General features: G+C 47.6%; 1 protein-coding gene across 1 annotated transcript in view; it reads right to left on the reverse strand.

The window, feature by feature from the left end:
- Positions 1–1,323: 1,323 nt before the first annotated feature.
- LOC311521886 (NACHT, LRR and PYD domains-containing protein 12-like) overlaps positions 1,324–14,407 on the reverse strand; it is a 53,675-nt gene continuing 40,591 nt past the window's right edge. The window contains exons 11-13 of the mRNA XM_084630574.1: positions 9,793–9,963; positions 5,589–5,759; positions 1,324–4,102 (exon numbers count right to left, since the gene is read on the reverse strand). Coding sequence (XP_084486700.1) covers positions 4,012–4,102; positions 5,589–5,759; positions 9,793–9,963 — 433 coding nt within the window. The 3' untranslated portion in view covers positions 1,324–4,011. The remainder of the gene's footprint in view (positions 4,103–5,588; positions 5,760–9,792; positions 9,964–14,407) is intronic.

A 14,407-nucleotide genomic window follows, 5' to 3' on the forward strand; every position in this document is an offset into this window, starting at 1 on the left:
GTGCCTAGAAAATGTAAAAGGAAACTTAGTTTGATAGCATCCTGTCTGGCAAGAACTCACTTATCAATAGCTGGGATGTGAAATCCTCACTTCTGTATTGTTTTGTCATTATAGTTCCCACTTTGCTGTTGTTTGTCTGTATAATCTCTGTCTGGTTCTGTGATTGTTCCTGTCTGCTGTATAATTAAATTTGCTGGGTGTAAACTAATTGAGGTGGTGGGATATAATTGGTTACATAATCATGTTACAATATGTTAGGATCGGTTAGTTAAATTTCAGGAAAATGATTGGCTAAGGTATAGCTAAGCAGAACTCAAGTTTTACTATATAATCTGTAGTCAATGAGGAAGTGACTGGGTGTGGGTGGGCATGGGCATGTGGGTGTGTGAGATGGTAACAGGGAATGGGGGTAAGAAAATTGGAATCATGTTTTGCTAAAGGGGGAAATGGGAACAGGGAATGGGAGTAAGGAAGTTGGAATCATGTTTGGCTAAGAGCAGGAATGGGAACAGGGACACAGGTGTAAGGCTCTGTGGTGTCAGAGCTGGGAAGGAGGATACTAAGGAAGGAAACTGGAATCATGCTTGCTGGAAGTTCACCCCAATAAACATCGAATTGTTTGCACCTTTGGACTTCGGGTATTGTTGCTCTCTGTTCATGCGAGAAGGACCAGAGAAGTAAGTGGGTGAAGGAATAAGCCCCCTAACAGGCACCTTAAAGACTAACAGATTTATTTGAGCATAAGTGGACTTTCACTCCATGCGTCCGAAGAAGTGAGGTTTTTACCCACAAAAGCTTATGCTCAAATCTGTTATATAAAAATTTCTTGACTGGAAGGTGTATAACTCATGAATTTAGAATTCTTGTGATTGTAAAGGTATCTTGGGGTTGTAGATGTGTGTTCATTATATTTTGAAAGGAAAAGCTATGAATGGGTTGAACAAAGAATTAGATCAGTCCCTCAGGATAAGTAGATTGGCTATTAGCCAAGATAATTGTCACGGAGTCCCCAGGCGATGCTCTGGAACTGCTCCCTATGAAGCCAGTCAGGACTCTGGTGAAGACTCTTCTCTGTGAGCAGACTGTCTTCAGGGCAAGAAGCCCACACGGCTTCCACCTTCCTGGGTCTGACCTTGGAGCATTCAGCATCCTCTGCCCCGCTGTGTGCTTCCCACAGCAAGTCTGCCCAGGCAGCGTGCTGGGGAAGCCAGAGGGTCCTGCACCCCAACTTCGCAGTCAGACATGACTCTCAGCCAGCCAGTAAAACAGAGGTTTATTAGATGACAGGAACACGGTCTAAAACAGAGCTTGTAGGTACAGAAAACAGGACCCTTCAGCCGGGTCCATTTTGGGGGGCAGTGAGCCAGACAACCACATCTGCACTTCACTCCACGTCACCAGCCAGTCCCAATCTGACTCACTCTCCAGCCCCTCCTTCTCTGGGCTTTGTCCCTTTCCCGGGCCAGGAGGTCACTTGATTCCTTTGTTCTCCAACACCTTTAGCTATCACCTTGCAGGGGGGAAGGGCCCAGGCCATCAGTTGCCAGGAGACAAGAGTGTCAGCCATTTACATACACTGGCCCTTTGCTCTGGAACAATTACAACCCCTTATCCCACTACCTAGAGACTTAAATGCATAGGGAGTTGTGGAAAACGAGTCATACTCTGTTTGGTTCAAACAGTCTGAGGCCTTTTATTGAGTACAAGCATGCAGGGAGAGAAAGTCAGAGACAGTCACGCGCAGGTGCCAGCCTGATTTCTCTGTGCCCTGCCCCTATAACACCAGCCTTATATAGGTCCATGTTCAAGCTGAACCAATTAGTAATTTTCCACCACTCAAGCATTATTAATTAAGCCTTATAAGGAAAATAGAAAAACTGCTTCATAGTTAGCACAGTGCTGACGCACCTTGTCATTATCAAGATCTGCGGTTTGCTGCGGCAGCGTTTTGACTAGGGACTTTTTGCAGGGTGGAGGGTGCATACAGAGGACAGCTAGGGACTTTTTGGAGGCCTTTTGGTTCTTATTTAGCTAGAAATTGGCCTAGTCCATTCTTTGTGTCAAGTGCCACAGCCTAGCATACATCAGCGCTTTAGCTCAAGCCAAGTCTTACAGGAGACAGGCCTGTAGGCCTCTTGCATGGCAGCCCTTGAATAGAATGCATAGATGGAGCCGCAGAAAGGGGAGGGGCTTAGGTCTACAGCAATTACCCCCACAGCAATTACTCCCACACGGGGAAACTGAGGCACCCCTGCAGTATTCAGAGGAAACATTAAGAACATTCCCACTTAGTCACAATAATCAGGGATGCAGGCCCATGCTCTGCAGGTCCCTCAATCGTCCTTTGACTGCCAAATGCTGGAAGCGGACAATAGGACGGTTCAATGAGTCATTGCCTGGTCTGATCATTCCCTTAGAAGCACCTGGCATTCAGTTCAAACACAGCACTGGGTTGGTTTACATTCAAAGTAAAGCAAGTTTATTAAACAAAAGTCACAGGTTAAGCAACACCCAATAGAAGGAATAAAGCTAGAAAGGGTTACAAACAAACAAAAGTGAAATACACTTTCTAGTGGCTAAGGCTTAACTCAGCAAGCTAAAGCCTTGGTTCAAGGTCGATTTCTTACCAGTCTTTTTCTTTCCAGCCAACTCTCTCTCTGTCAGAGACTTCCTCAAGAAATATAAGGTGCAGGTTTCCCTTGTCTTCCTAGGTGAAAGATCATTGCCTAAGCAAGTTTCTCACCGATGTTCTGTTCCCAGAGAGACTTCAACCCCCTTGGCTGAAGGGCCCAACTTTCTCAGCTTGCAAGAGCTCTACTCCTTTGTGTCTGTCCAGTGATGGATAACTTAGGGGGTTCTCTACCCCAGCCTTTAGAGTCCAGTAAAGCTTTGACAAGCCTCTCTCCCAAAGTTCATTGACCTTGCTTCAAGAGGCAGCCAGTCTTCAGCCATTTATCAGCTGAAGGGGAGAGTTCAAGCTTTTTTTGGGGTGGGGTGGGGGGGGAGAAGAGACATTGTCGGTGAAAGAGGAGCCAGAATTGGGAGAGAGCTAGCTGAATGAGGACTATGGCTGTAGAAGGTTGTTGTATCAGGTATCACTAGAGCAGTAGCTTCTGTTTGGGCACATAGGACTTACTATAGGGCTTTTGAAAATGCCAAGGATATGCCATAAACTTAACCATCTCCCTGTCCTGCACCTTTGATCTCTGCTCCCAGGTGGCCATTCAGGGTTCTTAGGGGTCACCTACACCAGCTTTCTGACAAAAGCCCAGAGAAATTAAAAGTCACTCTGATTTTGCCTGCATGAGCTTCTGAAGGTGTTGACCATAATGGATAAGAAACAGGAACCATGAAAAATATATATCTCTGAGGAACCATCCCTGAGGGCTCTCCTAGGCCTGGAGAAACATGTGCATTCGCAGAAACTATGGCAAGAGATACAAACTCTAAAGGACAGCATTATTTCTTGGTTCATGATCTTTACTGGACTCAACAAAACTGACACAGAAACGTACAGTCGGGACAAACAAATGCTGGAGATGTAATATGGAAAATGTCGGCTTAGTTGCTGTGGAATTGCGTAAAACTACAAGACTTTTATAAATACACAAACAACAGTGACTGAGCTGTTGTAACAGAGTGACAATTCCCCTCTGGATCTGAGGATGGTTCTTGAGTCTCCCTCCTGCACGTAGGGAGACTGAAAAGGGAGGTTACCAGATCTTTCATGATCCCACACTTGGGCCCTGATCTGCATCCTCCCTCCCACTCCCTCCCCCCACAAACCAGCTATCCCTTCTGAGGTCAGACCAAGCATGGAGCAAATCCAGCTCCTACTCCTGAGCCTCTCACACTCAGGCAGGAGTGCTGGGCCTGACAATCTCTACTCAGCCCTGTACCACAGATGCTGAAATATGTTGCTGGGGTCCCCCTTAAAAGCCTGCTTTCTCAGCTAGTGGGAGGGCAGCCAGTTCAGAGCCTTGCTCGTTCCGTGGCTCCCACTCACCAGCCCTACCATATCTCTATGACCAGATCAGGTTTTGTGTCTTTCACAGCATCCAGCTCCGCCTGGGTTTCCTCAGTTACACTCTGATAGCCCAAGCTGTGGGGAAAACAGGGAAGGAAAAGGAGGTGTTAATTCTCTCTGCAGACACAACACCCGAGCCCACAGCTCCTATAAAGCACCATAAGCTGCACCCACAGGATCTGTGTCACTGTCACACCTGCTGATCTCACTGCCAGCAGGTGCCTTTCCTAGACTATCAGGGTGGGAAGGGACCTCAGCAGGTCATCTAGTCCAACCCCCTGCTCAAAGCAGGGCCGATCCCCAATTTTTGCCCCAGATCCCTAAATGAGGCCCCCTCAAGGACTGAACTCACAACCCTGGGTTTAGTAGGCCAATGCTGAAACCACTGAGCTACCCCTGCCTCCTTTTCTGTTGGGAGAGGGGAGAAGTACTGGTGCAGTCTGTAGCCTGGCCAGCCTGCTCCCCCCCACTCCCACTCATGCTGTGAGCTCTGGGCAGGGACAGCAATGTCCTTTCTGCCTGTACGGGGCTGGATTGTGCAGCCCTTGCTCAGGGCGGGGAGCAGTTATGGACAAGGACAGTCCCATTGATCATTGCGGGGCTACTCAGCGCACACAGGGAGCAGGGGCTGCAAAATCCAGCTCACAGAATCTCCCCATGGAAGCAGCATGATCTCAGCTGTCATTGCTGCATGAGCTCCCCACAGGGCTTCAGTAACGCCGTTCTTGAAGGGGTTGAGTTTGCAGCAGCTGTTGTGGGGCTGAAGATGGCTTTAAGTGCTTTGTCACCTACATGATTACTTGGATTGTCTTGAACATTATTGTGTGTCATGGGGGGGTGCAGGGAGGGGCTAGGGGTTCAAATCTGGGGTCATCTGAGAAAAAAGTTCTTGACATACAAGCCCCCCCCCCCCCGCAAAAAGTCATGGGATAGAAGAATCAGACATTTTTTATGACTTTTTTGCCCACAGCGGTGGCTCAAACTATGGCTCTGACCCTCCCCAAATCTATAGCAATTTCTCTCAGATAGCACAGCCCACCCACTGCCCCTTTGGGAAGCAATATTTAAGAAGTTATTCAAGATACAGTTTGGAACCTCAACATGGGTCAGCCCAAAGTGACTCTCCGAAGAGAGTGTAATACACCTGTGGCAAGTGTAGGGCTCGACTGCTAAGCAGATTTGGTGGAGCATATTCTGCCCATCTTGCCCTTTATATAGGCCCTCCATACCCCTGCACACCCCCTCAGTTGAGGCAGAGTTGGGGGGCACACAGTTGGCTATATCTGCTTTGCCCCACCAAAGGATTACCCTGTGTCAGCGGAATCCGTGGCTGCTGTGTTAAGGCAGCTGCCCAGCCTAAAAGGGGTCAAGGGTTGAACTCGACTACATTATTCAATTGTTTAACTAGCAAAATGTGACCAGTGAATACATCAGTGGGTCTCTGTTCTTTGTCTCAGGAGCAAAGAGGGCTGGTCCATGGCTGGATTCCATGCAGGGTATTGTGATCCTGGTAAATGGAGTATAACTCACAACACCACCGTGTTAACCAGCTGGTACTTACCTTATTTTGTGTAGTTTGCAGTTGGGATGTTTCAGTCCCTGACACAGCAGCTGCACGCCTGTATCTCCCAGTTTGTTTCTCCCTATATCTAGCTCGGTCAGGTGCTGATTCATGCTTAGCGCAGAGGAGAGACCACCACAACAAGCAGCAGTTAGACTGCAATGCTCCAACCTGCAGCAGACAGATACAGAAAGGAAAAGACTACTTGTTTACAACACCTGTGTTTCTCCTCCTTGACATCAGTGTCTCTCTCAAGAGACTGAATTCAGAGACAGAGAAAAATCCGCTATTTCTATTTAAATCATCATCAAAATACTCCTATAAAAAGTTCAAAGCTCCTAAGGCAGAATCAACACTACAGCAAAACCCCAGCAACATTAAAATAAATATTCAAACGGGAACTCAGCCAGCCAGCCCCACACACACACACAAAAAAAAAATCTCTTTCCTATCCCTTCATTGCTCTGGGAGGCATCCCTCAGCAAACCCAAAACCCTGATCCAACAAGTGTCTTTTACAACATGCCCAAGTGGTCCCCAGATTCAGGCTATTTTGTGCCAAGGAGGGAAGTAAGTTCCAGAGCGCCCTGACAGCTGGCCCCTCTCCTTTATAACCAGGAGGATCCAACTGAGATGCCCCTGCTGACTGCAGCTGTGGCAGTAGTGTGGGAAGAAGTAATCCAATAGGCCAGTTAGATCTTTATAGCTCATAGGCTCATAACCAACACCTTAAACTCCACCCAGAGACCAGCTGTCAGCCACTGTGGATTCCAGACCACTGGATCATGTGCTCACTGTGAGATGCCTCGCTCAGTAAGCAAGTCATTGTGTCTGCACCAGCTTTGCTCTCTGAATGGTTTGAAGTGTAGCCCGCTGCTACTCAGAATGCTTTGGTAATGAGTGGATTCCTTTCCACTTGCCCAGTTATACCAGTTACCCTGTATTCCACGAAGGGATGGTCAGCCAAGAATGGAACAGGGTGGATAGGATGTAGATGCATTTCCAGTGGGGGTGGGGAATACCTCACTACACAGAAGGAAATGCCTGGGAAATAGGTCACAAGCTCATTCATTGCCAGCACTCTGTTTCCCTGCAGGTTAGGCAAATGAAAACCACTACTGCTGTGTAAACTGGCCTGGCTTTCTCAGAAGTAACCCAGTGCCTCAGACTGTGAAGCCCAGCTTGGGAGAGCAGGGACCCTCACACCACACAAAACTACCCCCTTGGGCTACTGTGAGGGACCTAGGTAACAATTTAGAACCAAAGCCAAATGGCTCTTTAATATCTCATGGACAATATTGCTGTGACTGTGTTGGTCCCAGGATATGAGACACACAAGGTGGGTGAGGTAATGTCTTTTAATCGGACCAACTTCTGTTGGTGAGTGAGACAAGCTTTCAAGTTTACTCAGAGCTGAAGAAAAGCTCTGTGTAGCTCAAAATCTTGCCTCTTCCTCCGCAACAGAAATTGGTCTGAAAAAAGATATTACCTCATCCACCTTGTGTTTTAAATATCTTGAGTAGATTGCCTTCGCCTTCAGGGTCACTTGACCCATGTTGCAATTTGAAAGAATAAACCAGGTCTGGGTAATTTTTATGGATTTTATATAAAAGATTAAAAAACAAACAAACAATGAACATACATATCACTGACTAACTTTCTACAATTCCACTAAACTAATTAAGAATGGAACACCACAATGATCAAAATCAAGGTCACAACGGAGGTTGATTCACTAGATGAATTAGTTAAAATTATCAAATCAAGGTAGCAAGTAAGCAGACCAAACTAGGCAGCTGACACAAGAAAGAATTTCTTTTGTTGATCCTGCATTAGGAGAATTAAGGAGGAGCCTTCCCTGTAATCTAAAGCCCCAGCCAGCGTTCCAGACAGCAAGACATGAGTGTCCATTCTGGTCTGAGGCCCTTGCCAAGTGAGATCACCCAAAGGGTGATTTCTTTGCAAGTCACCACTTTCATACTTCCCTCTTAAATCCCTGTGTTGTTACAAGCTATTTTCTATATTCCCACTTCCCTCCACCTTTCACATAGTAAATAGCACAGAATCTTTTGAAAAAGCCTAAACCCAGCAGCGATTCATAGAATCCCAGGGTTGGAAGCGACTTCAGGAAGTCAGCTAGTCCAACCCCCTGCTCAAAGCAGGGCCAATCCCCAATTTTTGCCCCAGATCCTAAACGGCCCCCTCAAGGATTGAACCCGCAACCCTGGGTTTAGCAGGCCAATGTTCAAATCACTGAACTATCCCTCCCCTGCATTGTTAAATCACACACAATAGCAGCTTTTGGAACACCACTCAGGAGAACATCAGTAATTATAGAGGACAGACATGGACATTTGGTGTTCCCTCCTAGGGAGCTATTAATGCTGCCACTCTGCCTCCAACACTCCCACACATGGTGGTGGAGCCAGGAGGCATCCCTTATAGAGGACAAAGATAAAAAGAAAAGGGTCAACCTCCTTCTGCTTTGTTTTTTAGGATCTTTACCTCAGGTGATGGTTGTTTACTGGAACCAAGTGATGGAATCACATGGTGAGAGCTCCTACCGCCAGTGGGGTCTTTCAGGCAGTAGCAGACTGCTCAGGCTGGCACAGCTAATGACCAGAATCTTTCACCTCTTCTTCCTCTGGACAGCCCAACCAGGGAAGAGAAGGGAACTTTGCTTCAGATGTTGCTGGTGAACCAAGAGAGCTCCCTTCTCTTCCACATGGACTTGTTACAGAGCAATGACTGCAACACCCTAGTCACTGAAGATGGTGCAGTACAACGAAGGCTGCCAGCTTAATAGAAGCCAATCAACCTATTTCCATTGGGGATTCCTGACACTTGGTGATAATTGCTGGGCTAATGAGACAATTGGCTCAGTAACTGGGAGGAACAGGAAGCTGGGTGGAGGAGAGAAGTTGTGGGGCAGGCTTCCCCTGGTGTATAACTGTGCTCTGCCCTGCCCTGTCTGAAAATAGAGGATTAAAGGTACATGTGATGGAAAGGTAACAATCAATGTGTTTGTAATGGAGAGGCTGTGAAAACTGGCTAGGCAGTGCTGCACACTGGATAGTTGGAGAAGCGCCTTGTGACAGGCCTTTACCGTGATAGGTGTCATTTCATGCTTCCTCCATCTCAGGAACCATCTTTGTAGCTTTGGGCCAATTAGTTGGTCCATGCGTTCTGGATGCAGTTGATGTGGCCCAATTCTTCTGCAGCACATAATCTTTAGGCCTTTCATTCTCTATCCTCTACCCAGTGACAGGAGAAGAAGAGCATCCGTCTGTTCCATTAAAGCAGCATCAATTCCATATCCTAGCCTGAATCCAGACTGTGCTGGGTCTGGAATGTTGGCTTCAGTCAGGTGGAGCTTGTAGTTGGCCTTTTCTTAGCTTCTCTTTGAACTTGCTCAGGAATGGGAGGTTTGACGCTGGTCAGTTGTTGGCTAGAGCAGAAGTTCCAGGGTGAGCTAACGGGACCTACAGTGCTGTCAACCTTGGTGAGAGCTGCTGCCTAGGGAGAGGGGCAGGCTGAGGAAGAGACGGGTGAAGGACAAAGCACCCTGGCTGCTCCCATAGACAGTCCCCAGCTAATGATTATTTCTACTGAATTTCTTCATCCTTTCCTGCTTCCCTTTTTCCTCTTTCTGAGGTAGTTAGGTTCGTCCCAGGATTCATTTATTAAAATGAAGGCAAAGGATTTGAATGACAGAGGGTTATTCTAGTCAAATTGTGAAATCTCCTACACTGTGTTTTCATTCACACACCGTGAGTAAATTAGTCGAAGGGTCTTCAGTAAAATACACTGCATTTATGGTGCATGTAGAGTGGCTGTGTGATCTAATTTCTCATCTAATACAAGGTGATAAATCTACATAGCAGTGGGTCTCTTTCTGACACCTTGGGAAGACAGTAGGTGTTTTAGGGTTGTTGATGCATTCATTAGTGCTGGGATTCATAGAATATCAGGGTTGGAAGGGACCTTAGGAGGTCATCATCTAGTCCAACCTGCTGCTCAAAGTAGGGCCAATCCCCAATTTTTACCCCAATTCCTAAATGGCCCCCTCAAGGATTGAACTCACAACCCTGGGTTTAGCAGGCCAAGGCTCAAACCACTGAGCTATCTCTCCCCCCTCTAGTAGAAAGGGCTGAAATCACAATAGTACAATATCAATAGGCACAGAGGAACCAGCTGCTACTTACCCTAGTTTCTGCAGTTTGCAGTTTGGATGTTTCACTCCCTCACACAGCAGCTGCACTCCGGAATCTCCAGGTTCGTTATACCCCAGTTCCAGTTCTGTCAAGTACTGGCTAGTGCGGAGAGCGGAGGAGAGATCCCCACAACAATCAGCTGTGAGATCACAACCCCACAACCTGCAGGAGGCAGAAACACACAGAGAAGGAAACTGGTAATTCTTTCACTGATGTCAGCGTCTGTCTGGAAAGGGATAGTTCATTCAGAAGAGACCAGTCACGGGGCTCTAGCAGGAGGCTGTGGGACTGTTGACACCAACGACCCCTGTGTGGATTCCTGTCCACAAAGGAACGTTCAGATGAGCTGAAGGGAGGGCAGCAGCCTGCAGGGGTGTTTGTAATGGGCTGGAGAATCCTAACAGGCACTGAGTAATAGTTCAAACCCTTTCCCAGTGCTTGTACTCAAGCTCCTTTCTGCTTATGCAAATTCAATCTAAAGCTGCTGTGTGAGCTCCTCTGCCTCCCCCAAAATATTCCCCCAGTGCCTAAAACTACACCTATATCATCACTGCAGTTACCCCAGCTCTGGATGTCCAGTTCTGGGAACCCAGGTTAGCCAACCACGGGCATTGAGTGTCCACACTGCTAAGCCACACTCGAGTCATACCTCTGCAGCTTTGTCCACACTGGTGCTGCACTAACCCAGGTCAGGTGCCAGGACTTCTGGGGGCATATCCCATGGTTCTTAGCACTGTACTAAACTGCGCCACTCTATGGTGTGAGCCTCTGGCCAGCTAGTAGTATGCTGGGGTGAGGCTCTCCCAGACAGCAGTACAATTCAAGTGCTGTGTAAGACATAGCAGGCTGCATGGAATGTGGGGTTTAAACACCAAACTGGTGTATCCAGGCTGGTTAGTCTCTAAGGTGCCACTAGTACTCCTTTTCTTTTTGCAAATACAGATTAACACGGCTGCTACTCTGAAACCTATGCTGGGAGGTATCTTCTGGTGTAGAAGATGGGCATAGGTAGACAGGCAGGAAAATATGGCCCTGAGGGAACTGTGGCAAGGCAATGGAGGACTGCCAGCACCCGAGTTAAGTAACCTAGGTTCCAACCTGCATCCACGTGCAAAGTGGGTTGGTTTCAGCCTGAGTTAATGTGGAACCTGAGCTCTAATCTATACTCTAGACCAGTGGTCTCCAAACTGTGAGGCATGGAAGAATGTCCTGGGGCATGGTGAGGCCCATGCCAGCCCACATGGAGTGATGGGGAAAGAGTGCCACCCAGCCCCACCGTACCCCAGCTCCACTCTGGCCTGGCCCTGAGCCCAAGCTGAGACCCCGGCTCCACTCCCAGCAGCAGCCTGGCCCCCAGTTTCTGGCCCCCATTCTCAGCAATGATTCCATTCTCTGGGAGAGCGCAGAGACATTCCATTAGTGGTAAAGGGGGTGGAGGGTGCAAGAGGAAATGTTTGGGCACCACTGCCCTAGTCAAATAAGCTAGCCATGGCTTACAGCACTTCCAAACCTGGGTCAAAGGCTTTTGTCTGTGGACAGCAGAGGACTTAGGGCTAAAGCCTTGGTAACAGCCCAGGTTAACTCTGCAGTAACCACGTATCCTATCAGCCAGGGCATGTGGGAACCAAACCCCTTCCAAACTGGAAGACAGGTGACATTTTTTCCTCACAGCCAAACTCCAAGCTACGTATATTACTGATAATAGAACGCACCCTGCTCCCAGCCCACCTGTTTAACACAACTGTTCCCCAAGAGACTTTCTGGGTCTGTAATAAATGACTTCCTTCCCTTGCCTGCATCAGAACCACTTACAAAGGGTGGAGGTGGGGTTCACAGTGCTTATAAAATGAAGGAATTCACAATGAATCTGACTTGTGCTCCTTGTAAGGTTCCAGACCTGGGACACATGATCTCACTGCATGATGGTATGCACACTCCACAATAAAAAAAAATCCCTCTAACGGGAGCATGTTTCTTGGCCGATTGAATTGCTATGGGAAGTCTGTAGTTAACCTCCATGGCTGAACCCTTTAACTTGCTACATATAAAAGAAGCCTGGTATTGACCACAGAATATATTACTGGGTCATTCTGGGACACTCAAGATGACATGAAGGAAATTCCTTAGTTTTCTATGTACCACTGCTAGGAGTCTGGGTAATAAATAGGAGGAATTGGAAATGCTCGCGTGAGAAACTCTGTCGTAGTTGGTATTACTAGAACCTATGGGAGGAGTCACATGATTAGAATGTTTAAATTAATGACTACAACCTATTTAGTAAGGAGAGGAGAGGATAAAAGACAGGTTAATGGCAATTAATATAAATCAGAAATTAAGAAATGCAGGCAATTGATAAGTGAAGCTAAAAGTCTCAACAGCAAAAGAATAATGAAAAGGATATTTTTTAAAATATATCTGTAACAAAAGTAATCCTAACAATAGTGTAGGTTCATTACTAGCTGGAGATAGTAAAATTGTCAACAATGATGCAGAAAAGGCAAAAGTATTAAATATCTACTTTTGTTTTGTAGCTGACAGGAATTAGAGTCATAGGACTGGAAGGGACCTCAAGAGGTCATCTAGTCCAGTCTCCTGCACTCTTGGGAGGACCAAATATTATCTGGACCATCCCTGACTGGTGTTTGTCTAACCCAGGGGTGGCCACCCTGTGGCTCCGGAGCCACACGCGGCTCTTCAGAAGTTAATATGCGGCACCTTGTCTAGGCACCGACTCCGGGGCTGGAGCTACAGATGCCAACTTTCCAATGTGCCGGGGGGTGCTCAATGCTCAACCCCTGGCTCTGCCACAGGCTTGGGCCCCACTCCACCCCTTCCTGCCCCCTCCCCTGAACCTGTAGTGCCCTCGCTCCTCCCCCTAGAGCCTCCTGCATGCCATGAAACAGCTGATCGGGAGGTGCAGGGAAGGAGGAGGAGGCACTGATCAGCAGGGCTGCCAGTGAGTGAGAGGCACTGGGAGCGGGGGGAGGAGGGGGGCGGGAGAGAGCTGATTGGGGGTTGCTGATGTATTACTGTGGCTCTTTGGCAACATACATTGGTAAATTCTGGCTCCTTCTCAGGCTCAGGTTGGCCACCCCAGTCTAACCTGCTCTTAAAAGTCTCCAGTGACTGGGCTGTTGATAAGTAAATCTTGGGAAACTGAGGACGTTCCAGAGGACTGAAAGAAAGCTAATGCTGTGCTGATATTTTAAAATGACAAATGGAACGAACGGAGTCATTTGGCCTCCCATCAACCCAGGAAAAAATAATGGAACAGCAGAGATGGATCTAGTAATAAAGAGGTAAAGGACTGAATATCAATAATGGCAGTCAATGTAGTTCATGGAAAACAGGTTTGTCGGAGAGTCTGGTTGATAAAGGTAACTACTGAGATGATGTACTTAGACTTCTGCAAGAAACCTGATTTATTAGCACATTGCATTTGGATTAAAAAATAGCACTGTACAAAAATCAATACAACACCTATGACGTGGATTGAAAACTGGCAGACTGATAGTTCTCACCCTATCCATGTATTGTAGGTGTTCCCTTTTTTCCTGCTGGTTAGAGACGGCCAAAATTTGACAGCCAGCCAGAGACTAGAACCACCCCTCTGTGGAGCTCCCAGAATTCTCTGCCTCCACTCCTGGGTAATGGGCACACCAGGGGTCTCCTCTTTGTGGCAGAGTCTCAAGATCTTTTTAAATTGGATTCCACTGGAGGCTCATACAAATGACTCTAAACTGAAGTATGCTATATTAAATTATAAAAATAGCAATGAGCAGGCTCCCTTTTGGTTAAGGGGTTTTCTGAGCTAGTCTTGCATCTGCTCTGGCCACAGCTCTCTTCCACAAGAGGGATCGTTTTGGGGGCAGTCCGTCTTTTCTCCTTTAACTCTCTGGTCATGGATGAGAGAGGAAAGAAGAGGGGCCATCAGTGCTCTGATGGTGGAGGTCTCTCAGAGCCAGGACCTCAAGGGCCCATTTGCCCCAGTTGTAGGTAAGAGCCTGCAGCCAAACCAGAGAGTGGTATAAGACAGGTCCCCCTGTTGTCCTCTACACATAGGGCACAGCCCCCTCAGAAGGCAGGGCTACAATGAAACAGTGGCTCAGCTTGTAGAGTGCCTGCCAGGCCATCTGGTGCCGGACATGCCGGTGGGCAAAGCAGATTTGGAGGCTCCCAGTACTGCAGCGAGCAGAGCTGGCTGAAAATTCTGCATTTAAATTTTTTTTTTTAATGGAAAATGGCTTTGTTCAACTACATAGAAATGTCCATTTTTTGTGAATTTATGTGTGTAACGGGGGGGGGGGGGGGAAAGAGGGATTCACAACCAGCTGTTACAGTCAGCTCCTTCCTGCCTCTGAGGAGCACAGGCCAGCACCTCCTGCCCTCCGAACCTTACAAAGGACAGGCCAGAGGGTAAGTACCCAGCCAACCCTCAGTCCTCACACCATTCAAAGGGATCCTCATTCCTCTACAGTCCTGGGAGTTCCCCTGAGAGATAAACCAAAGTACTAGCTTTGTCTCAGCTATTGCAAATGATGCCGTCCTCTGAAATATGAAGGCACGGGTGTCCAGCAGACACACACGCGCCCAAGGTCAGAGTGAA

The sequence above is a fragment of the Lepidochelys olivacea genome (genome assembly GCF_965140295.1).
Source record: "Lepidochelys olivacea isolate rLepOli2 genome assembly, chromosome: 6".
Lineage (NCBI taxonomy): Eukaryota > Metazoa > Chordata > Testudines > Cheloniidae > Lepidochelys > Lepidochelys olivacea.